The sequence below is a fragment of the Eremomyces bilateralis genome (genome assembly GCF_010015585.1).
Source record: "Eremomyces bilateralis CBS 781.70 unplaced genomic scaffold P152scaffold_4, whole genome shotgun sequence".
In the NCBI taxonomy this organism is placed as follows: domain Eukaryota; kingdom Fungi; phylum Ascomycota; class Dothideomycetes; order Eremomycetales; family Eremomycetaceae; genus Eremomyces; species Eremomyces bilateralis.
In genome coordinates, this window is record NW_022985070.1 from 1,272,880 (window position 1) to 1,295,806 (window position 22,927).

Consider the following 22,927-nt stretch of genomic DNA (forward strand, 5'->3'; position numbering starts at 1 on the left):
GTTCTACCGTTACCTTCGATTGCAAATTGAGCTCGGCGTCCCGCCTCCCGCCTCCCGCGCCCTATGTTTAACTCCCGTACCACCTCCTAATTCTCCGAGCAGAACCCGGCGTATACCCCCCCATCGACTGGACTGTGTCCTGCATCGTAGACCATCCAACCTGTGGTTCAGGTATAGAGCGATAGACGGGGATTGCACACGGCCACGATGACCATCGCCTGCACTTCGGCGGTGGTGGTGGAGTCGTACGAAGAGCCGGCTTTCGGGACGAGCAGTGCGCTGGATGCACCGCGACCTAGGGCAAGGAGGAGGAGACATTCATCCTACCACCCGATGCCTTTCGGGATCGAACCGGATAACGTTCAGGTTCTAGTACGTCACGGGTTTCCCGTTCTTAGAGGCGGAGTTCTGGTGGCGGGCACAATGGCTAACCCTCTCAGATCGATCGCTTCCTCGCCGAACTCAGCCGGCGTCTCGACTTATTGGAATGCTACGGGCAATTGCAGCTGGATTCCTCCATTGAACGCGCATATTCGACCCTAGTCACGGTCCGCGATGCATGCACGGCGACAATGGACGACTCCCGTCGGCAAGCTCGCATCCTGGTGGAGACCCTGGAGTCCACCTACCATGAACGATATAATGAAGCGCTCGCCACCAAGGAGACTCTCGAGGCCAAAGCGCAGGAAGGGGTCCACCTGCTAGAAGGACTACTTGCTGAGTTCGAATCGCGAGCATATGCGGTCCGGAACGCCGGATTTTCCATGGTCAACCAGGACCGCGTCGGGGAAGCATGGCGGCACGTCGATTCCACGATGCAGTCGGCTCGGGAGACCGTCGACGAGGGCATTGCCAAAGCGTGGCGTGCGAAGGAGCACCTGCAGGGGAGCATCGAGGCGGCCGTCGAACGAGCCCTCACTCTGGCCCGCAGCCACGGTCACATCACTTACAGCGACTTGCCAGAACCATGGCGAGTCAACCCGCACATTCATGGGGGCTACCGCTTCCACAGCAAGGTGCTGGAATGCGTACGGTCCACCCTCTCCTTCCACAACGAGCTGGTGAATATCTGGTCCCACTTCATTGGGTTCTTCCTCGTGGCGACCGTGGCACTCTATTTCTATCCCCTATCCAAGGCATTCCCGCACTCGACCTGGAGCGACGTCGCCGTCGCCTCCATGTTCTTCCTCGCCGCCACCAAGTGCCTGATCTGCAGCACCATCTACCACACCTTTAACTGCATCAGCTCCCACAAGCTGCTCGCCCGCTTCGCCTGCGTCGACTACACCGGCATCTCCCTCCTCGTCGCCGCCTCCATCCTGACCAGCGAGTACACCGCCTTCTACTGCGAGCCCGTCGCCCGCTGGTCGTACATGCTCTCCACCGCCGTCCTCGGCCTCGCCGGAACCATCCTCCCCTGGCACCCGACCTTTAACCGCAACGAGCTGGCTTGGGTGCGCGTCCTCTTCTACTCCTCCCTGGCCTGCACAGGGTTTTTTCCCGCCATCCACATCGCCCTCACCCGCGGCGCCAGGTGGGCGCTGTATTTCTACGGGCCGTTGTCCACCAGCCTGGCCGCGTACCTGGCGGGAGCGATCTTGTACGCGGCGAAGATCCCGGAGCGATTCTGGCCGGGCACGTTCGATTACCTTGGCGCCAGTCATAATATTTGGCATATCGCTGTGGTGTGCGGCATCATGGCTCACTACGCGGCCATGGTGGGGTTTTTCGAAAAGGCATTTCAACGGGTGCAAGATGGGACCTGCTCAAGTTTCTGAACGGAACAGGTTAATGTGGATATATGTGCAGTCATATCTTGTTATGTTTAATACTTTACGAATCACGGATACCGCATGGAGCATATGATTGATGATTTTTAAGCATGAGCAATACCGCTCCATCGGCATAGAAGAACGATGGGTTCTCTCCCCCAATGTACAGATGGAACAACGGCTCCGTTGGGATCCTTTTTGGATGATTCATGGATTCCATTGCCCTATCCTTTTATGCAGTGAACACCATGCAACCGTGACCTGGGGTGGTAAAATTCCTCCCCATGTTTCAGAAATCGAACGAACAACGATCCACCCATTTACTCGTCGTCCTCTTCCTCAGCCTCCAGCGTGCTCATGGCGATCCGGTCCAGATCCCGCTGCCCGCTCTGGGTGATTCTCCGGCCACCCTTCTCCTCATCGTGCTCGAGGACACCGATCTTCTCCAGCGCCTGCATGGCCTTGCGGTCGACCGATCCGGAAGCGTCGACGTGGTGCGAGGGGCGCGCGCCGCGGTTCTTGGTACCGCCGTGAAGCTTTCGTAGACGGCCGACGCCGACGGTCTTTCGGAGGTAGACGTGGCGGGCGATGGCAGCGGAGCGGATGTAGAACCAGTCGATATTCTGGGGAGGGAGCTCCTTGGACTGTTCCTAGGATTTAGCATTTTCCCCTCACCCGCAGGATGGGTCTGGGGATACGTACATTTGACGTTTTGACGGTATCAGTCCAGGCTGTAGATCAAAGATGCAGTCAGCAAACCATTCTGCTTTCTTTCACACCACGCTGTGCCTGCGTCTCGAAAGATCCCCCAGTTACGGGATTCAGGCTGGACTTTGTGGTAGAAGGCATTCGTCTCAGTACGGACCTGGAATGGGAAGACGACCCTGTCGCTTCAAGAAAGCGGCTGGAAGACGTTAGAACATTGGACGATATCGGATCGATGATTTCGGCGACAGTACCATAAGCCTCGATGAACTTGGCGGCCTGGAAAGAAGATTTGTTAGCCGACGGGATCGAACTGCGATGAGGATGGGAATGTGACATACATCGACATCACGAACGTTGACTCCTCCCATGGCTGCGATTGTCCAACTTCGAAAGGATCGATGTGGTGCGAATTGAGGAAGATGGATGGATAGATGGATGACAGGAGCAGCGTGTGTGCGTTGTGGTGGAGGGAATGGAGGTCGAAGATGTGCGCTGGCCGGAGTGGGGAGCCTTCACCAAAATTCTGATATCGCTTAGAACCGTGAACGGGCTGTTTGGAACAAGGTTTCTCCGGCTGGGCTGCCAGAGATCCATCACGTGGAACAATGTCATGTGATATTTGATTCGATGAGCGCTTGTCCCTATTAGAGCCCAAGGAATTCTGGACCCACTTGGAGCCTCATCCACATCCCTGTACTCGATGTTTATTGGAGCGTTTGGTCCAGACCCTTGATTTTTATTCTGAAAGCGGTAGCCAATCGATCTTCTCCCTGTCCAAGACACTCCAAGTCCATCGACATAACTCTCCGTTTCATCTTTCTATTCTTCCATCCTTTAGACGCCGCACCGCCAGACATCGGGAAACATGGTCTATATTTGAAAACACCGTCGGTAGTCCTCGCGTGCTGTGGGACAGGCTACAATCCAGTAGTAGGTATGCACTGTGAAGCGTTTCAAACGTCGTACGCCTTTGTTCGACTCATCGCCTTCACGATGGGATTCTTTCTTTAACCGCAAGCGCCGTTCATTCTTCGTTCTCATCTTTCTTTCATGCCTTTCTTCCGTCGCTGTCCATCCTGCAATTCAGATCCTGAGTCTGTCCCTTGAGTCTCTACATCATTTCATTCTCGTCAGCACGTTTCGTCCTGCGGTGTGCATCCCTCTGCTTCCGCCCTCATCATCATGGGTGCCATCACGCTTCACAAACTATCTATCGTCTGTCTGGTGTCTTCCGCCGTGCCATCAGCCTACGCCCTTGCTACTGCATTGAATGCGGCGAAACATGTCGGTCTGCTGGCTGAGCGCGCCGGTGATGATTGCGGAGGGAACGCAACCCTTTACCATTGCGGAAACCGTCTCCCTACGGGGTTCTGCTGTTCGGAAAACGCGTCATGCTTGATTCTAAACAACACGATCACCGAATCTGTATTATGCTGCCCTAAAGGCTCAAGCTGCGAATTTGTTGAAACGATTACCTGCGATCCAACGGAACAGGATGCTACGATATTCCCTGAGAGTCCTCTGCACATGGCAAATCTGACAAACGCTCTCCCATCCTGCGGAAATAAATGCTGTCCATTAGGGTACGAATGCACACTAGGCGCATGTGCCATGAAAGAAGAAACAAAGTCAGCTCCATCAAGTTCGGTGACAGCACCGAGTCCGACTTCCTCCTCTGCAGTCTCCGAATCCTCGTCATCCACCACCACACTAGTTCCAGTTGCCTCATCCGGATCTTCATTCAATCCCTCCTCCTTTGCAGCCGGCCTAATTCCAGGCCTTGTTTTGGGTGCCGCACTCTGTTTCGGTATCATATGGTACATCCGTCGTCGAAAGAGGCGCGAATCCGTAGATTCCATCTTCGGTCCGGTCCGTCGAGAGATATCCGACCCGATTCACCAACCGTCGATGTCCACGCGGACCGATTTCCTCCAAGCGCAGCAACGGGAGTCGAACCGCAGTTCGGAGACGAAATCAAGCGACGGCGCCTACTCACCCAACACACGCCCGGGCGAAACCACTCCGACCCCTCGGCCGCGGTACCAGGCAAATACAAGCGATCCCTTTATCCAGTCTCGTACCTCGTTCCCACGAGTTCGTGCTTTATTCGCCCCGAAAACCCCTACTGTCAACAGACCAGTCGATCCGGAGGTCGAAAAACCGTCAAGACCAGGGCTGGATCGTAGGAAGAGCAGCGAGACAATCGGTATCCTCATGACCCCTCCGTCGATACTGCCTTCGACAAGGTACGATCCCGCAGCACAACCCGGGACAAGCTCAGAGGGATCCGGCGGCCTGCGTCCTGACTATAAACCCAGGCGGAACATAGAACGAGAGATCGAAGATGGACAGCGGATGACTACGTTTACGACGATCATGCACGATGCAGGGTATGCTCAGAAATAATTCGTTCCTTATAGGTGCATATCTGGTGGGTTTTAATGGTGTAATTCTTTGTCTTTCATCGGACATGTCAATAGCATTGGGCACGCTTGACCATATATTGCCTCGGTTCCAAATACATTAGTTGAAAGCACTCTGTGGAAGCACTCCGTCGTGCAGATGTCGTACGGTACCTTCGGACTCGGATGACATGAAGCGGTTTTGGAAGGTGCCCACTGCCCAGCCTCTACCCTCTGGCCTGTGTGTGTTTGATTTTAAACGGGAGACCCAGCCCTATATCCCTTTGATCCCTCTTGGCCTCCCAGGTTGCTAGATATTAAACATCCCACAATAAATCTCCGACTCCGCCGAGAGAGCTTATTGGGACGTCAATGCTCAATGCCTCGGCCGCCGTGTCCCAGATCAATTGGAAAATGTATCGTTCAGGGCTGAACCGTGTTTGGCACGATTTGGTGGCGACAAAACGAAGGCATCTAGAGGCGCGTACATTTCCATGGTTAGTGAGCCTTCTTGGGAACGGTGATACATCATGGAAATTGGGCAGTTGAACACGTAGCGCACTGGGACATATGTCGGAGTGCCTTGTTTAACTGAGTTGATTGAAGATTTGAAGTTCCACCTCGTCTGTCTAAATGCTTCGAAGGGGATAATGGTCGGGACAGTACACTGTAGGTCGTATTATTTGCATGCACGATATGTAGTTAGCGGTCTGCAGGGTAGAACCGCCGCGCTAAGCTTCCAAAGTTCTTCATCTCCGGAGCGGGACGTCTAGCATGGTGAAATTAGTGCAATCTAGAATTGGAATCGAGGAATTCCCCGATACCTGGACTCTGCTACTCTAAAGACGGCTCCAGTTTCCGCTAGCCGGCTAGAGTCCGCTTAGCTCGAGCCTCGAGGTCGAGCATATGGGACGAGCATATCGGGACTGCTAGGCGCTATGCCATCAAATGACGGCAAATTTAGCAGCATTGAGCTTCCTGAATCCTGATGCCCTGCAGTGTAGGTAATACGACGTTCGCCTTACATCTGCAGTAAATTGAAGTTGTACTTAAGCCACTGTACTTGGCCAACGTGAAGATCCGCACTGCATGACTCTCATCCGTAAATCGTCTCTACATAGTATATACGAGGCGGGCCACATCGTATCCTCACGGGTCGGTCCCGAACCTCCCAACCTTATTTCGTAGTGACTGTAATATTGATTCAATTTCAATTTGAACATGAAGGGGTCCTCAAGTCCCAAGTGGCATCTTAAAGAGTGGACGTCCTCCTTCAGACACGAGAAAATTGTGGGGAGGTTATGAAATATTTAAATGGGCAAAGGTACTACGTACCCATGTAGAGCCTGGGGATCGGTCCAAGTCCGAAACAATTACCTGTATAGGGGAGAGACTAGAGAACTCCCTCCACTGTACAGAGGGCGGCACAAGGTTTCTATTCCCGAACTACGCATCGACAATTCGACATTGTAGGAATTTGGCACGATGGCGGAAGAGGCGTCCTGGAGGTGATTACCCCTCAATATCCATCCCCTTTGACAGCAGCATGAAAGTGGGCATATTCGCGGCAGGACGGCCAAACTAGGTAGAGGACCTGCCAACTCCACGGTTCACCGGACAGAAACTCATCGGGAGTGAAGGCAAGCCACGAGATCATGGCCCACGCCTCGGCCACAGATGCCGAAGGTGGCGGGGGAAGCATACATATAAGTATTAAGTATACCTAAGTGCGGTGTTACACTGCCGCTGTAAGGTGCAGTGAAAGGAAAGCCAAGCGCCGACGGCATGTAGCACCAAGCATTGACACCAGTGCGTCCTCATATGTCAAATTGTCAATACGTCTCCATAACGCCTTGTACGCCAGACACCATGACCAAAGCCGCAAAAAGAGATGAAGATGTAGGTAGCCTGATGAACATTGAACTGGAAATGAAGGAGAGGCATATGCTGAGTCTCTTCATGAGTGACACTCTGGGCCGTTGCCGTGCGTTGAAGCGTTGAAGCGTTGAAGTTTGAAAGAGAACAGGAGAGATATGACCAAACCATGTGATGACAAGGTGCGACAGGAGAGGTCACTGTGATGGAAGACCATGATGGGTGGTTGCGTGTGGATTTAGAGTTTGAGACAAAGCCGTGCAGGACAAAGGAGGGGGAATCAGGGGATAGACTTGACCATATCGACAGCCCGTGATCAAGGGTTCCTGCAGAAGCGTAAAGCTCCCGAGTTCTGGCTGAGATTTTTGAACTTCTGCGATGTCCCAGAGGCCAAAAGAGGCCAGACTCCATGTTTCATCCTTCAGGTTCTGCCCGTTCTATAGACAGTAGAGAGTGTTAGTAACTCGACAAAGGTCCAAACTCCAAAGGCTGTCCAGCTTTATTCTGCAAGCGCCGGGCTGAAGCCGGGGTTGACTTCAGTTGTCAGTTGTCACACCGATCCACAAAATGATGGGCATTTGGCAGTTTGGAAACGGGTGTACACAAGTTGAAAATGCGGTTATTCACATATTAATAGCACCAGGCTTGCAGAAGGAGACGTCGGGGTTACTTTCTATGAAGTGGAATTGCATAGAAGTTTTGAGGACATTTAACCATCCACAACAGCACAACTCATCTGGTGTGGGAATTGACGCCGGAGTCACTACTACATAATACTACAGGGGGGGCGGCATCGGATGCTGGGGGCTTTGTCTCCATCCAACTCTCCATCCCAAGTTCCAACTCTCCATCCATCGTTGACACTGACGCACCACATCCTCCTCCCTCCTCCCTCCTCACTCCTCACAGGCTCACACATCCATCTTCTAAGCCGTGGCACTTTACTAATGCACTCGAGCCAATAACAATGCTCCATTGGCACAAAATCCCGCCTGATCTCCGTCCTTAGTCCTGTTGTCTTTCGATCCCCTTGCGTTTGCTGCTGCACCAACCTTCTCACCAGCCGCTGACCCCCTTCATCTTCTAATCGTGGCATCGCACCCTATACATCCCCCTTCCAGTGTCTGGACACTTCTCTCTTGGTCATCTTGTTGTGTTGGCCTTGCCCCAGACCTCTTGCCTCACGCCCTTCTGTTCGGTGTCGAAGTATTACCCTATTCCAGGGGCCCTTCATCAGACCCTACCCTAGTCCAGACATCTGTACCTAGTAATTTCGCAAGCATCGACCCAGCCAATTCAATCCACGGCTTTGCTCCGCTAAACGCCCGGCTCCTCAGCACCCAGGGGAGCCTCCCTTCATCACGATTGTCCCTCACACCTCCGAGTTCTCAAACATCTTCGGATGCTCTCCCTGTCGCGCACTGGTTCCAAGCCCTCTTCGACCCATCGTGCTTCGAGCCTCCAGCCTTAGCTAACCTTACGTTGCTGCGTCTGGCCTGGGGCCGGCTTAGGTATGGTTGCTGATGTCTCCACTGCCACAGTCCGCATCCCCAAGCCAACCATCAATTGGAGACTCGGCCAGATATCAGCTGAGGGAAACTGGCTCGTCGCCATCCTCTCGATCGGATCGAAACAGGAGGCAACATAAACCGATCCCGTCGCCATTGCAGCAGGCATCCTACAGCTCTCCTGCATTTTCCACCACCTCTCCTACCTCTCACGATCAGCCCCGCTCTCCGCGCGAGATTCTCGACCATTTAATAGCTACGGAAAAGGACGAGGTTGTGCCATCAGCACCATCAGGGCAAGAAACACCTCGCGGCAATCGTGGCAGTCCGAATCGGACATCGGTCGCTCCATCCGTTCCATTGTCTCCTCCTACCTCCCCGACCTCCACCGGCAAAATCACACACACGATGGCTTCGACAACAACGGCAGCTCAGGGACGACCCGGATCTCGCCCTGTCCCTCCTCGCAATCCCTCCATCGACTCGGCCGTCTCATCCATATCCTCCAGTACATCCCAATCCTACCATTCTACCCCAATAAGGTCGGCGCAAGACACGAGAGCTCCGCCAGACATGACAAGTCTCATTCTTGCAGCGGGCTCACCCGAGGCCGCGCTCCTGTCCCTCTGGAAAGAGAGACAGTCGGCTTCAAACCATAATGCTCAGCTGTGGAGATTGGTGGAAAAGCAGCGAACCATGATATTGGGCCTGAATAAAGACCTAGAACGAGCTCTGAAGGACAAGGAACGGTATCGTAAGAAGCTCAAGGATCATATGGCGCAAGCACCGCCTCTCCCGAACACGGCGCAACGGTCAAATATGGCGCATCGGGATCACAGCTCGTCTCCGGCGAATAGTGATGCTGCCGACGATTTGGGACATATGCGCCAAACCCTTCATGAACGATCTACAAAGAGTGCGTTGGCTACGGCAATGTCAAAGGCAAACCGAGCAGGGTCTGAGTCTCCGCGCGGAGGTCCGCAAGTTCAATCGACCCACTCGCCCATCCAAACTTCGGGATCGATGTCTGCCACCGACTCGGCGATTGGCAGCCATGAACCGTCACCAACGGATGCATCCATACATCAACACGCGAGACCAATACCAGGGCCTAACAATGGAGCCGTAACTGGTGTACATGAAGGCCCTCGTAACCCGCCCAAAGCAACCGGTGGCCGCCGGGAAGACGAGTCACTCTCTCCAAAAACTTCATCGGTAGGAACCAGCAGCACCCTGCATGTCCAAGACCCCAGCAACCCACCCGCCCTCTCACTGACCCAAGCTACTCCCATCGTTGAGGGCGGGCGCTTCTCAAACCCGATCCATGAGCGGACAGGCTCGGCGACGGTTCGAAAAGCACCTCCCAAGCCTCTCGACCTTTCCAACAAGTCCGTCCACCCAAGCTCGCATCTACACGCTGCCGGCCCCACGGATGGTTCCGAATCCGAATACGATGACCAGCTAGAAGTGGATGAGATACCACGGTTCGAGCGCGGGCGACGCAAAACCCGGGAAGAAGACGACCACCTAAGGGAGGCACATTTGAAGCAAGAACAAGATAGTCGCAGCATGTCCAAAAAGAAAGTGAAAAGCAAGAGCAAGAGTAAGAGTCAGCCGACCTCCGAACAGACGTCGCCTGTGGACACCGAGAAGACCACAGTTGTGGAAGCTGGGTCCATGTCTGGGTTTGTAGGGCTACCAGCGTCGCCCCGTGCCATGCAACAGTCCGGATCAATTGCAGCCGTCTTGAGTCCTGGCGCATTGTCCGATCGGCCGGCTATTCAACGCAGCGTAATATCTCCTCCCTTAATGAGCCCCGGGCTTCCTGTCAGTCCACGGCCGGGCGATCGTCCAATGAATTCCCCTGCCCCTCGAATGCTCCACAGCAACACTCTTACTTCACCTCCCATGTCCCCGCGAGGAGCCAACGGTATCCCATTGTCTCCACGCGCTCCTCGACAGCCGATCCCTCTCCCTCTAGCTTCCCCGCTTTCCGTCACATCCCCACACCTTGCTCGAGCGGAAGGGTACCAGGTCCACCAACAGCCACAGCCGGAGCAACATGGAGTTGCGCAGGCTTCCCTTGCCGAGAGACTACAGGTTTCACAACCGCAGTTAGCTCCGACCGAATCGGAGAACCAGTTGGGCCGTGAGTCCGCACTGAGTGGCAGCCAACCCCCGAGTCCGGATAACATCTATCGTGGACTAGTCTCCGATAACTACCCGGGTCTTCTTCTACAGCCGAATGCACTCCCCTCCATTATGATACGAGTCTCGTCATCCCGACTGCGCCCGAGTCGCCACAGTATGCTCCTAGCAAGACCCCTCGAGGAAGATCCGGTGTTTATCCTGGGAATCCACGCGCGATCCGACGGCCGTCAATTGTGGAGGACGGAAAAAACCATTGCCTCGATACCGGTGTTCCATATGACGCTCAAGGACCGTCTCCAGGCAAGCGGAATTGGTTCCAGTGGATTGGACGTCAAGGTCCCGGACCGTAGTCTCTTCGCCGGCCATGCGCCGGCCAAGATCGATGCCCGACGTGCCGCAGTGGACAAATATTTCGAGAGCGTCCTCGATACGGAAATGGACGAGATAGCGGCGCTGATGGTGTGCGGGTTCCTTTCGACGGATGCGATTGGTGCCGACGCGGAGGAAGCGTCGCCTGGCGGATTCCAACCTTCCGACGCGGGGGCAAGTGCAAGCAGCGCGAGTGCCAGCACCCTCACTCAAACATCCTCATTGAGTAAGGGTAGTGGCTCGCGCGGACGTACAGGGAAGGAGGGATACCTGACCAAACGCGGGAAGAACTTCGGCGGATGGAAGGCGCGATACTTCGTTCTGGAAGGGCCGGAGCTGAAGTACTATGAGATGGCGGGTGGGGCGCATCTAGGCACCATCAAACTGATGCACGCCCAAATAGGAAAGCAGAGCCCACAGGCGTCGTCGTCGAGCGCATCAGGAAACAGCCACCAGGACGACTTGGATAACCAGTACCGCCATGCCTTCCTGATCCTCGAACCCAAGCGGAAGGACCCATCCAACCCGGTCCGTCACGTGCTGTGCGCTGAGAGTGACGCCGAGCGGGATGCCTGGGTCGAAGCGCTGGTTTCCTATGTCGACCCCGACGATTCGGAGAACCCGAAGAGTCCGAAGGATCGAGACCCGAACTCGGCCCGCAGCGCAGAGTTCCCGCTCCCCGGTAAGCAGTACCGTCCGGGTGAGGCCAAATCACGGGGCAAGGACGGCGTGAATCCGGGGGAGGCCACGACGGTCCAGGCAGTAAGCTACGATGCGACTGTCCCTGCCGAAGCCCCTATTCGAGGCGGGACCCCCAACTTCGGTTATCGGGACCCGAACGGCCATCACGTCCCAGGGAGCCCGACAATGGGCGGCTCGTTTTCTCATGCGCAGCCCATGCACCCGCTCATTTCCGGCCCGACGAATGGCTCCGTCATCCACAACGTCGGCATGTGGGGGAACAAAGCGGCTTCCTCCCTGAGCGTCAAGGACAAGAAACGCAGCATCTTCGGTTTCCGAGGCCGCTCTTCTTCAGACCTCGTAGCACAGGAACAAAGGCCACAACCGGCGCCTCATGTGGTCTTCGGCATCCCCCTTGCTGAAGCCGCGGAATGCTCGCAACCGCTCGGAGTTGATGAATACCTTCCAGCCGTGGTATATCGCTCAATCGAATACCTGCGAGCGAAGGGTGCTGCAGACGAGGAGGGGCTATTCCGGCTCAGCGGGTCGAATATCGTCATCAAGGGTCTGCGGGAGCGATACAATACTGAAGGTGATGTTCGGCTGTTGGAGGGTGAGCCGTACGATGTTCATGCTGTCGCAAGCTTGCTCAAGCTGTATCTACGGGAACTTCCAGTGAGCATCTTGACACGGGAGTTGCATCTTGATTTCCTCAAAGCGCTCGGTGAGTTTTGTTGCCGCTTGTCCCCTTGCGTAAACCCACACTAACGCATCGGCTCAGAAATCGAAAACCGAGACCAGAAGATTGCGATCTTCAACCTGCTGGTGCACAGGCTTCCCAAAGCCAATTATTTCCTTTTGGCTGCGCTTCTTGGATTCCTCTTAGAAATCGTCTCGAATTCGGAGGTGAACAAGATGAATGTTAGGAACGGTAAGTCGCCGACTCGGCCCGGATCTTTGCTGCTTTTCGGCTGTGCTAATTGAACCCGACAGTTGGCATTGTATTTGCCCCGACGCTGAACATTCCCGCGACCATTATTTCCCTTTTCTTGACCGCCTATGCTGCTATCTTTGGAGCAGCACGAACTTCGGAACACGAGGAGTTCACCCTTCCTGCTCCGACGGACACCCGCGAATTATCGGTTCCATCGAACCAGGTCGACAGCCTCGGGATTCGCTCCCCACGACATCAGATGTTCTCCGATCTCCCCACCCCGAGCTATCGGCAGACGTTCCTGGGTGGGAACGGAAACGGGCCGGCGCATGGTGGGCCTGCTCCAGCGGGGTATGCTCCAGGAAACCCCGGTCTATCGCGCATGGGACCACCACAGGCGGATACGGGCTTCATCCCATTGCATCCGTCTTACGATGCTCCGCCGCCGGCAGTGAACTACTCCACCAATGAGGATGGGAACCAAGCCGCGGGCTATAATCCATCGCAGATTATGGGCGGGCGGGATGCGAAGCAGCGGCGTCGCGAAAGCAGCATGCTCATGATGAACACAAACGTGGCGAACCAACGGCATCCATCGATGCAGCGGTTACGCGAGGACGCGGGACTGGTGCGGGAAGAGAGTGCGTTTGATTGATTTCGAGGCGTCGTTGAAGCGATGGCGCAATGCCACATTGTGATGAGCGACGAGATCGATGGTGAAGGCGTTGGCGATGTAAATGTGTCACACCGCGTTTGGGCAACATGAGTGGAGGGAGTCTGTCTTGTTTGAGTTTTCTTGTTTGGATACCTTTGTTTTTCGCATGATTCCCCTGGGTTATGGAGCCGGGATCCCTGTTTCTTATTGTTAGTTTCGGATCTTTCTTCCGATCGGCGAGCAAGTTGGAAATGACGGGCAGCAAGGGATTCTGCGATTGTATGCTATACAGCTCCTGCTTTCGGCGGCAATGGTATTGGATCAATAGCGGCTTCTATTCTCGTTAGCGTCGCTTGGACACGTTGCAGACCTGCAGTCAGATCGTCCCGTATTTGCCTGCAGAAACTAAGTCTTTGAATTTCTTTTAGCGTGTTATGTATGCGTCCTGCGTGGGAAACAAAGGCACGTCGGTCCAGCAAATGGGAAGGCGAGCTACGAAGGTACTGACATGACAGATCATCTTATATTCGTGGCATCGAGAAACCACCAGTATAATCATTGCTTATCGTGTTGGGTCCGGGTTATACGCGTACAGGTACGGATACTATTTTGGACTTGGTACGGTGGTCCCGAGTCATTCGGAATCGCCTGTGCAACCATGGCATTCCTCAGTTCTCTGCTCCCATATTCGAATCCCTAAAACGATGAGGGTACTATGAAGTGTAAACTAGAGATTTACTGGAATTGGTCTACCGTCGTTCGGACTTGCTCGTTCCACTACGTTTGGCCGCCTGTATCATTGTCGTGTACCTGTCCATCTTCTCCATCCGCAGGTGTCGCAAGCACGAGAATCCGGATGATACAAGGCCCTGCCGCGGAAAGCGGCTGTGTAACACGGATGGTACTGAACGGTCCGAAGGGGGCCCAGCTACGGATTCAGCGATTTGTTGTCCACCAAGGAACCAGTGCGTTAACCGCGAACCTTTTCCTTAACAAATGGCGTCTACACTCTACAGGTTTCAATGATTTGATATTTCCCAGGGCATAGGATCAGAATTCCCGCATGGCGTTCCCAATCGGTGCGGTAGGAATTATCCATCCATGTCAAATGGCGACTCATGTCCACCGATGCTGAATGCTGATTGCTTACAATACTGACTGCTGCCGGGGACGGATGCCAGCCAGGATCCAGGCCTGGATGTCGTGCAGGTTTTGCATGGTATAATCCCCCGGAACACCTTCCCCGGAGGCTGTTTGCATATCAATGGATCATTGGGAAGCCCACATTGGCACCTTGACCGCGGCCGCAAGCCATTGGCGATCGAGACCCTCCTACCCAAAATCGGATCTTCCTGCACCGACATCTGACCTGAACAACCATTTGTTTTCACCGAATGGGAGATGTCGATGATAGTGTGGCTTCTGGTTGCATGAAGGCTATTGCACCGAGAGCCCATGAGCGGATTCTTTCGGGTCATGCATAACCGAGTACAGCATGATCGATAGTAGCGGACACGTCTGGTCGTCCCCACAGGCGCGGGATACGATACTGATTGGCGATATGTTGTAGAAGACAATGCACTAGCGTCGACACGTCGATCTTAGTGCACAAGATGATAATAATATGCATATTGCATAGAGCTGTTCGTAGGTCACGCCATTGTGACCTGCTCATTGAGTGGTAAACCATGAATAAGAAGATAAGTATGATTAGGCACATTCTGACTCGAAACTCTAACGAATCTATTCCGTTGTCCCAGAATGATATTCCCGTTCCCAGTCCTACTCCCGCTCATTCATGCTAGCAGTCCCTTGGCATTGCTGCCATTCGCTGTATCTAACGCCATGAGAGTGCTTCTCATCCCTTCATGCCATCCCATTTTCCATGTGACCCCTCCTGGGGCCGATGCGATCATTGCGATACTAGGAAATACATTAAACGAATCAACATCTCTTCGTCTGCGGAAACAACACGTCAAACTATTACGACCAGAGGAGTCTGTACATCCGGATGGTAAAGAAAAATAAGGTGAGATAGATAATCGCTGCAAAGGCAAATCTGAGCCGACCGATAAGCCACGGAAAGCTAGGGCCGAGAGAATGCTGGGTATCGTCCAACATAATGTACGATCCGGGATTCAAAAACCCATCGAGTACAAGCGCAATGGCAGCGGCAAGACTAGCATAACCGAGGTCGTCATTCGAAAAGCTGCTTTCGTCAACAGGTATGCCGCTTGTTAGAGGTGGCGGACTTCGTTTCTGGTCAGACGTCGAGACCTTGCGATAGACGCGGGCAGGAGTTCCATAGGCAATATGCCCCGCTGGGACGCTCTATCGCATGTCAGCGCCTAGTCTTATGAGTATGTTGCCCTAGGCCACATGTCAACCGGCCACCGCCAACTCACCTTTGTGACGACACTGCCAGCGCCAATAATGCAACCATCTCCAATGCTCACTCCTCCTCTACAAAATGATAGGTTAGCTTATAAATCGTCTTAGAATCTCCGAGTACGGCTGAACTTACAAAATGGTGGCCCTTCCGCCAATCCAGCAGCGATCTCCAATGGTGACCTGTTTCCCATAGCTTGGACTATTGACCTCCTCTCGATCCTCTGCATGAGACACGGCGTAAATGTGTACTTCGGGGCCGAACAGACACTTCTCACCAATCCGTATTGGTTGGACAGGAGTGTCGAGGATCATGCAGCCACGGTTGATGAATGTAGTACGCCCAATGTGCAAGTTGGTGCCATAGTCGCACCAGAACGAGGCTTTGACATAAGGAGCAGCGCCTCCGGCGGGAAACTTGGCAGGCGAGTCCGAAGACACGGCGTTCCCGTTCGCATTTGACTGTTTCAGCGAAGGTGATACTACTATTCTGCATGTATCGTTAGCAAGCGAACAGGTTCAAGGACCGGCGGCATTGTCTCCGTACTGGTTCCATCGTTCCGCCCTGTCGTCCATGGATGCGGTCTCTGGTAAGGCATTGAACGCCGCGCAAGCAATGGCACAGCGCTGGCGCATATTGCGATATTCATCTTCGAATGCAGGAAATGAGGTCCCGAGGGAGCGTTCCTCCATGGCGGCTCCAAGGATCGAAGACCAACAGAAGCACTGCAAGATTGACAACGACTGAAGAGACTGGGGAGTTTGGACTGCGGTGTCGGTAAGATCCAGGGGTCTCACTCGGTCCAGTGGCAGATGTGTTCAATCAGCATGGGGAAATGCCGGGATCGAAGTATGAGGGTTGTAGATATATATATATGGTGCCTTGAGGCGGCGTGATGATGACACAGCTTTTGACAAACGCGTTATTGGTGAAAAGGATATCTAGCGTGAATATTACAACATGTGTATGACACGTTACAGGACGGAGAAGAACACAAATATCAGACTCGAATGCAATCGCTTATGAGGCCAGGTTGACTGATATCGGTGAAGATGGACCAACTATCACCTTTGACCAGGAAATCGAAGTAAGGCAGGAAACTTCAGCATGATAGGACGCAGAAAAAGGAAATGGCGATAGAGAGGCTTCGAAAAGGATCGCTGAGGGGTACATAATATATAGTTCCGACTCTCTCGCCATAGAAACACCTTGAGATCTTGCGATGAGGGCGAATGACTGGCATAATCAACGCGGCGCGTCCGCCATACCGAAGTGTCGGGTTCAGACTGGGAACAGGACACCACCGTGGACAAGGTTTAACTCAACCTTGTATACTTTTGTGTACAGTGTATTGTAGATTTTGTGGGTAGGTACTGTAGGATTCAAGATTTTGCAACTTTTAAGGACAAGTGTGGACTACGGGCGGGAGGACCCTCATCCGCGAGAACTTTAACGGAACGCCGCGACCGTTAGTTGAGCCATGCGTTCACGCCAGCTAGTGAACGAGTGAACGAGGATCCCGGACTCTTGTTGGCTAGCAGCGTGGTCCGGCTGGTCCCCTGAGGCCTGGATGAATGCTGTTGCGGCGACTGGTGTGCGCTGGTGGTGACTGGTGCACCTTGTCCTGCATCTCTTTTCTTCCGCTAGTGCATAGGCAAAGCGGCTCAAAGGCCAGCAATCCGTCTTCGGGCGAGCTTTACTGTTTGACACCAATAGGGATGCGTTGGCCGTCCGAACAGCGTGTCAATCAATTCTTTGTCAAAACATCAGCGTCCGTGATTGGGAGATCAATGCGCTCCACTAGGCGAAATCGGAAACGACCACAACGTGATGTGCCTCGGAACGAAGAAGGAAAGATACGTGACGGAGGAACAACCCACGCATGCGACACTACGGACTCGTTTTGCTCAACAACACCGCTAGCAGCTAGTAAAGAGCTCCGGTGACGCTGTCCGATATGTGGCTAGTTGCGATGCGGTTCATGCGACTCTTTCATATTAACGAATAGAGAGAGGAGATTTTCTTGCTGATCTGTGTTGACGCAATTGCTGGTCATGAAGGGTCTCCATGTCGTTCAAATATCCCACCCATGCTGAGACCGTTTCTAGGCGCATTGACTCGGAAAGCGTCCCTTAGCCATTAAGAATAAGGCTGCTGTAAGTTTCTCGGAGTGTATCGTACACATGGCAATACGAATGACTACGTGAAAAGGTGGTCCATCAAGTTGTGGTCCTAAATCGTCACAGAGGTAGTGCGTTCATTCAGGATACCTGGTCCACCTGTTCCATGAGGTCTTCCACTCGAAACCGTACATCGCCGCTGGTGAACTGCTCCAATAACTGCTTGCGCTTCGGTGTTTCGCCTTGCAGCCCGTAGAATTTCTGCATACACATCAAAAGCCACTTCCCTTCATCGACACTCACCCCTCGATCATCCAGTACAGTCCCGACGACCAACACCACTCCATTCGATTCCGCTAGTTCTGTGTGTACAGTGACCGTGGTGTGCGGTTGGCTGTACTCTCCTCGAAGTTTGTATTCGGCTAGATGTGTAAATAAGATGTTTGTCGAGTCTGCATGAGGAAACGTCCATTGTAGGAAATGCATATCCGCCGCTGTGCGAGATTGCGACGGATCTTGCGCATCCTTGTCTGCTGAATCCGACGATCGAGGGAGTGGGAGAATGAACTGTGGATGTCTTTTCGCCTTTTCCAACATTTGTTCCCATGTATCGGTTGCAATAACAGCCGTCAGTGAGCGCTCGTTCGAAGCATGGCGAAGCCTCCAGATCTGCGATATTTGCTCTGCAGGAAGCTCTCTTGTCTTCTCCACGTCGAGATAGGATGAGAGTTCTTTCACCCCGGGGGGCAACTTTGCCTGTGCTCGCCCATCGCCTTTGCTGACACTAGTCTTCGGGATGCTTGATGGTGAAAACAGGCTGTCAGGGGACACCGTGGAAGGTTTCGTTGACGCGGCCAAACCTGCAGGAGACCGTTTCCGAACGTCATCTATCTTTTCCCGATACGCCTCCTTCAATTCCGCAATATCGTTGAGTCCTTCCCTGATACGAGAAGCATTAGGCATTAGTCAATGGGAAATAGGTGAGAACCCACTCACTGCTTCGCCTTCTGATGAAGCTTCTCCTGATACCTCGAGAGGATGCTCTCTTGGCTATTTTGGGTCGCTAAGAAGCGGACATCGAGTACACGAGCCCATCTCCGTTGGGGATTCGATAGCCTCAGCAGAGGCCTATTGACAAAATGGCGCAGGGATGGTATTAATGTTGCCATTGTTTGATTACATGCAAGACAAGTCGGCGGTTAATGAGAGAAAGAATACTTGGACACAAGGTCACGTGAATATATAATTCCGAGTTTCCGATCTTTACTGATCCACGTGACCACGCGTAATCAACGCGACAGGTCATGAAAAAAATCAGTGGGGGGATGGGATTGGGACGTGGAAGATTGCAATATTAATGGGATCTCCCCTAATATGGCCATCTACAAAGGTAACTTAACCTAAAGTACCAGTATCTGAGTCCATCCGGGAAGGCAGAAATGGCTGATGATCAATGAATTCCGAACCGAACAGGACGATCTTGTTGTATAAATAGGGGAAACCCTTCACAAGTTGGGTCGTATTTAGATCTGCCAACCTCGACATGCGAGTAGATTGAGTAGTAGTGAGTGTAGATATAACTAGAATGAATAACTGCTTAATAGAGGATTCTATGTTCCGAACTTCCGATGATACATAGAGTATGAATTCTATGATGCCCGCTGTTTGACTAGCCTTTCCACTGTCCCCTTGACAGTATCAAAAGGGATGCCAAGCAAAGCGTTATCAGCGTCTTCTTCACTGACAACGACACTCCTACCAGCGCCGTCTTCGAAGAGTTCGACAGCGAGAACATCTAGGAATCCAAACCTATCTCCTTTACTGAGCTTCTCAAACCCCCGAGCTACCAGCCCCTCTGTTTCGACACGGTCAACTGTCCAAGAGGTGCCTGTAGCTACCTCTAGTTCCGCAAGAACTTCGTTCTGGGAGGATTGCACGGAACGGATCCTCAGCATGCGATTCTTCGTCTTCTCCGGCAGCTGGAGCACTTTTGCTACGGCCAGCGCGATCGTACCAAGATTGGTAGCAGTCACCTGCTCGTTGCCGGAGCCAAAGATGGTTGCCCGAGAGTTCGATAGATCCATGCCGAAGGAATTAAAGGGACCATCAATTGCCTAAGACTCGAAAATCAGCATCGATCAGCATAATCCACAGATTCAATACATCAACATACCCAATCGAAGAATGGCCCAGTTGCGATTCCCGTCCATTCTAACTTTTGTTCCTGGGCAGCGGCTTGCAACCTCTCCAAAACCAGCTGTTTCGGCGCAAGAACGGCGTCAAACTCTTTCAGGCGGCGTCCCTGCGGTCTGGTTCTGTCGCTTCCAAATTCGCCCGGAATGAATCTTTTGACACCAGCAGCGATGGCGATCTCGATCAGACCTATCTGAATATCAAAGCCTTCAAAACCAAGAGTCACAACGATCGCGTCGTGACCATTCACGATATTACGCAGCTCGTCCGATGAATAGTCCGTTCGGTAGGCGGTTACCGTGGTAGGGAAGGTCGCAGAGGATGACTTTCTAGTGGTGACAGACACTTGGAATCCTTCGTCAACGAGGGCTGTCACAACCGGAGATCCAAGATTTCCCGAGCCCTAGATACATTAATACCGATGCCCATACTGATGAAGGGGTGGGATAACGTACGCCAACAACAAGGACTTTCTTGATGGACATTGTGATTTGAGAATAGCTGTGCACTGAAATGATTATCGACTCAATGTAGGATCTGATGGATGGTACCAAACACTCCCCAAGGAGGGTTTATATACAAATCTAGCATCTTCAGCCAATTCCCTTGTTCTTGAGAAATGCGTGTCATCTTTTGCAATTCCAGTCTCCTCCTAACGCTGTTTCTCCGCAGCGCAGAAATGTCTTTCGGAGACGGACAAACTATCGCTCAAGCAATTGAGGAAATGATTCCCGTATTGATTTCAAAGCAGCCATAATTAAGGCCGTTACCATATGATGTTCCTGGCTTCGCTTACAGGGAGGTTGCAGTCACGTCCTACTCTTGAGTTGTCTGAGATGTTAATGTTAGTGACCAAAATAAGTCACAAAGTAGTCGTGCATATTTGACGGTGGAAATAGATCAACTGGAGTCGGCGGAAATGGATGACCTGGAGTCGGTGGAATGGATGAATTGGAGTCGGTGGATCGGGATCCTTTATCCCCGATTTTGGCAAGAGATGCGAGTGCGGAGTATGGATAGTCAAGTAGCAATATAGCATGAGAGGCGGGAGGTCGGTATTTGGCCCTGGCAGTACCGGCAATCCGGACGAACTGGTCTGTCAAAGGCTCAATCCTCGAGGCGCAAGTTGTCAATGGTGCGAATGAAAGTAAAACCAGCTTCCAAAATTCGAGTGAGAGGAATTGTGCATTGGTAGTAAGGAAGTGTGACCTGAGGACTCAGAAATCAGATTGGAAAGGGGAATTCGGTCACACGCTAATGAGCATGAGGTCTACCTCTATGCTCGGCTTGTTGCCGACCTGCCGACCATGCTGCCCTGACTTGCTCGGATCATCGCCGAGGTTGGGGTCTGTAGACTGTACAGCATCAGGCCTCTGGTTCCAAAAAAATCCCATCGACCAAACACCTCACGATATGCCATCGACCGGACCGGCTATTCTTGATTCCCTTTTTAGCCCTTGAGACGACGAGGAATACTGCGGACATGGCCCAAGGCAAGCCCAGCTACAGATACCCGTTCTCGGCCGCCCCGGATATCATACGGGCAAACCAGAAAGATGCGTACTTTCAAGGTGTCCTCTTTGAACAGGTTTCCGACATCGTGCGGAAGCTCTACGGCGCGCGCACTACGCACAATTACACCTCCGAATCGCGGGCTTTTGCAGATCTCCTCTATCTCGGCCTGACGACCGTGGTCGGTAACAGGACTTTGGGGGAGGAGTACAGCGACATCGTGCAAATCGAGGGCGACTCACGCGTGCTGCCATCGATCGAGCGGCGGCTCGGATACGTTCTATCCACGGTCCTGTTACCATACTCGCTGAACCGAATATTGCCTGCGCTCCGCCGTCGCCTGCGATCCGGATTGGAAAAGAGCATCCGCAAGTCTGCACAGGGCCAAAGTCCAAAGCCCTCTGCATTGACACACCTCAAGTCATATCTTCTTTCGAATCTCGACACCATCACATCGCCTTCGCCGGTGTATGCTATTAGCCTAGCCGTCTTTTACTTCACCGGCGCCTACTACCAACTCGGAAAGCGGGTCTTCGGGCTACGATATATATTCACCCGCCACATCGACACGAATACTCAACGCGTGGGATACGAGGTTCTCGGCGTCCTTCTCGTCCTTCAACTCTCAGTCCAAACGTGGCTACATGTTCAAAACACCGTGACAGAGAGCGCTCCCGAATTTTCCAACGTGGGACGGCAGCCTGGTGATCATGGTGTTGAAGTGAGCTTAGATCCTACGGCATACTCGAGCAACAATGCCCTTTTATTCGAGGCCGATGGCGCACCTGCCACCACCAATACGTATCAGCAAAGCTTGCAACGAATCACACAAACCCCTGTGCTCCAGGACGCACGCTTCGATCTTGAGGACACCGACACCATGCAATGGATCAAGGGCAAACAACAGCGGAAGTGTACCCTGTGCCTCGAATCGATGCGCGATCCGAGCGTGACGACGTGTGGGCATATGTTTTGTTGGACATGCATTGGCGATTGGTGTCGAGAAAAGCCCGAGTGTCCGCTTTGCCGACAAACCTGCCTTGCCCAACATGTACTACCGCTCCGCGGGTGAGATTTGGGACACTTCACAAGCATGTCCTGTTGACGTTATACGGAAGGGTCACAGGTTTACGGTGCTTTGGCGTCATTTAAATGCAATAACGAGACATGGCTCCCTTATGATTGTATTCGAACGCTTCCTTGTATAACCCTATCATCAACCAGAGAGGTCGCCTCAGCTCACTACTTGGTTTCCCTGGATGACTCCTTCTCCGTCTCCGTCACATCCTCGATCCGTCCTCGCGTGTCTGCCTGTGCGACACGGCCGGTCCTTGGATATTCGATCCGTTCTTCGACTGGTGTCTGGCCGGGTTGTTGCTGGGCACGATAAATGGTCGTCCCAGCCGGGTCGGAATATGACGACTGCTTAAAACTGCTCGTCTGGCCGTTGATAGTTTGTGAGCTCGAGGAGAAGCTCGCCGACTGAAAGAAGGAACGCTGCTGGTTGCCGCTCGACATTGTCCCGGATGTTTTGTATGATATGTTGATGTGTTATAGCCGTCAAGAATGGCCGTTGGATAAATAGTTACGGAGCGACAGGTCTCTTCGATATCACTGTGATGGGGCAGTGGAATAGATATTACTATCTACTCCATAGA

The 22,927-nt window shown here is 53.0% G+C and overlaps 12 protein-coding genes across 12 annotated transcripts; 6 read left to right on the top strand and 6 right to left on the bottom strand.

Annotated features, from left to right (window-relative positions):
• Positions 1-207: 207 nt before the first annotated feature.
• On the top strand, positions 208-1,778 carry P152DRAFT_480237 (adiponectin receptor protein 1; the record flags this gene model as incomplete). Its single annotated transcript, XM_033681754.1, has 2 exons — positions 208-372; positions 441-1,778. The coding sequence occupies 2 exons, from the start codon at positions 208-210 to the stop codon at positions 1,776-1,778; spliced, it is 1,503 nt and encodes a 500-aa protein (XP_033536793.1).
• A 201-nt stretch (positions 1,779-1,979) lies between these two features.
• Positions 1,980-3,252, bottom strand: P152DRAFT_247570 (40S ribosomal protein-like protein S19). Its single transcript, XM_033674680.1, has 5 exons — positions 2,819-3,252; positions 2,732-2,756; positions 2,638-2,676; positions 2,475-2,503; positions 1,980-2,416 (listed from the first exon to the last, which is right to left on the bottom strand). Exons 1-5 carry the CDS (start codon positions 2,846-2,848, stop codon positions 2,093-2,095), a joined length of 447 nt encoding a protein of 148 aa, XP_033536794.1. The 5' UTR covers positions 2,849-3,252; the 3' UTR covers positions 1,980-2,092.
• Positions 3,253-3,662: 410 nt separating this feature from the next.
• Positions 3,663-5,196, top strand: P152DRAFT_447414 (uncharacterized protein; the record flags this gene model as incomplete). The annotated part of the gene is made up of 2 exons (XM_033677992.1): positions 3,663-4,870; positions 5,043-5,196. The coding sequence occupies 2 exons, from the start codon at positions 3,663-3,665 to the stop codon at positions 5,194-5,196; spliced, it is 1,362 nt and encodes a 453-aa protein (XP_033536795.1).
• A 1,390-nt stretch (positions 5,197-6,586) lies between these two features.
• P152DRAFT_247880 (uncharacterized protein) lies at positions 6,587-7,433 on the bottom strand. Its single transcript, XM_033674683.1, has one exon. The coding sequence runs from the start codon at positions 7,166-7,168 to the stop codon at positions 6,707-6,709; it is 462 nt and encodes a 153-aa protein (XP_033536796.1). The 5' UTR covers positions 7,169-7,433; the 3' UTR covers positions 6,587-6,706.
• Positions 7,434-8,023: 590 nt separating this feature from the next.
• Positions 8,024-13,146, top strand: P152DRAFT_247884 (uncharacterized protein). The gene is made up of 3 exons (XM_033674684.1): positions 8,024-12,190; positions 12,248-12,397; positions 12,460-13,146. Exons 1-3 carry the CDS (start codon positions 8,281-8,283, stop codon positions 13,053-13,055), a joined length of 4,656 nt encoding a protein of 1,551 aa, XP_033536797.1. The 5' UTR covers positions 8,024-8,280; the 3' UTR covers positions 13,056-13,146.
• A 336-nt stretch (positions 13,147-13,482) lies between these two features.
• P152DRAFT_247900 (uncharacterized protein) lies at positions 13,483-13,819 on the top strand. Its single transcript, XM_033674685.1, has one exon. The coding sequence runs from the start codon at positions 13,564-13,566 to the stop codon at positions 13,753-13,755; it is 192 nt and encodes a 63-aa protein (XP_033536798.1). The 5' UTR covers positions 13,483-13,563; the 3' UTR covers positions 13,756-13,819.
• Positions 13,820-15,038: 1,219 nt separating this feature from the next.
• Positions 15,039-15,839, bottom strand: P152DRAFT_391494 (trimeric LpxA-like protein; the record flags this gene model as incomplete). The annotated part of the gene is made up of 3 exons (XM_033676100.1): positions 15,039-15,386; positions 15,461-15,518; positions 15,580-15,839. Coding segments are annotated over 3 exons (666 nt in total), but the record flags the coding sequence as incomplete, so codon positions are not given.
• A 992-nt stretch (positions 15,840-16,831) lies between these two features.
• P152DRAFT_247941 (uncharacterized protein) lies at positions 16,832-17,548 on the top strand. Its single transcript, XM_033674686.1, has one exon. It carries the CDS (start codon positions 17,019-17,021, stop codon positions 17,388-17,390), a length of 372 nt encoding a protein of 123 aa, XP_033536800.1. The 5' UTR covers positions 16,832-17,018; the 3' UTR covers positions 17,391-17,548.
• Positions 17,549-17,705: 157 nt separating this feature from the next.
• P152DRAFT_392452 (ATP11-domain-containing protein) lies at positions 17,706-18,733 on the bottom strand (the record flags this gene model as incomplete). The annotated part of the gene is made up of 2 exons (XM_033676152.1): positions 17,706-18,504; positions 18,561-18,733. The coding sequence occupies 2 exons, from the start codon at positions 18,731-18,733 to the stop codon at positions 17,706-17,708; spliced, it is 972 nt and encodes a 323-aa protein (XP_033536801.1).
• A 480-nt stretch (positions 18,734-19,213) lies between these two features.
• Positions 19,214-20,157, bottom strand: P152DRAFT_391898 (NAD(P)-binding protein; the record flags this gene model as incomplete). Its single annotated transcript, XM_033676121.1, has 2 exons — positions 19,214-19,678; positions 19,738-20,157. Coding segments are annotated over 2 exons (885 nt in total), but the record flags the coding sequence as incomplete, so codon positions are not given.
• Positions 20,158-21,240: 1,083 nt separating this feature from the next.
• On the top strand, positions 21,241-22,341 carry P152DRAFT_447419 (uncharacterized protein; the record flags this gene model as incomplete). The annotated part of the gene is made up of 1 exon (XM_033677993.1): positions 21,241-22,341. One exon carries the CDS (start codon positions 21,241-21,243, stop codon positions 22,339-22,341), a length of 1,101 nt encoding a protein of 366 aa, XP_033536803.1.
• A 73-nt stretch (positions 22,342-22,414) lies between these two features.
• On the bottom strand, positions 22,415-22,914 carry P152DRAFT_456223 (uncharacterized protein). Its single transcript, XM_033678948.1, has one exon. The coding sequence runs from the start codon at positions 22,785-22,787 to the stop codon at positions 22,512-22,514; it is 276 nt and encodes a 91-aa protein (XP_033536804.1). The 5' UTR covers positions 22,788-22,914; the 3' UTR covers positions 22,415-22,511.
• Between the last annotated feature and the right edge of the window lie 13 nt (positions 22,915-22,927).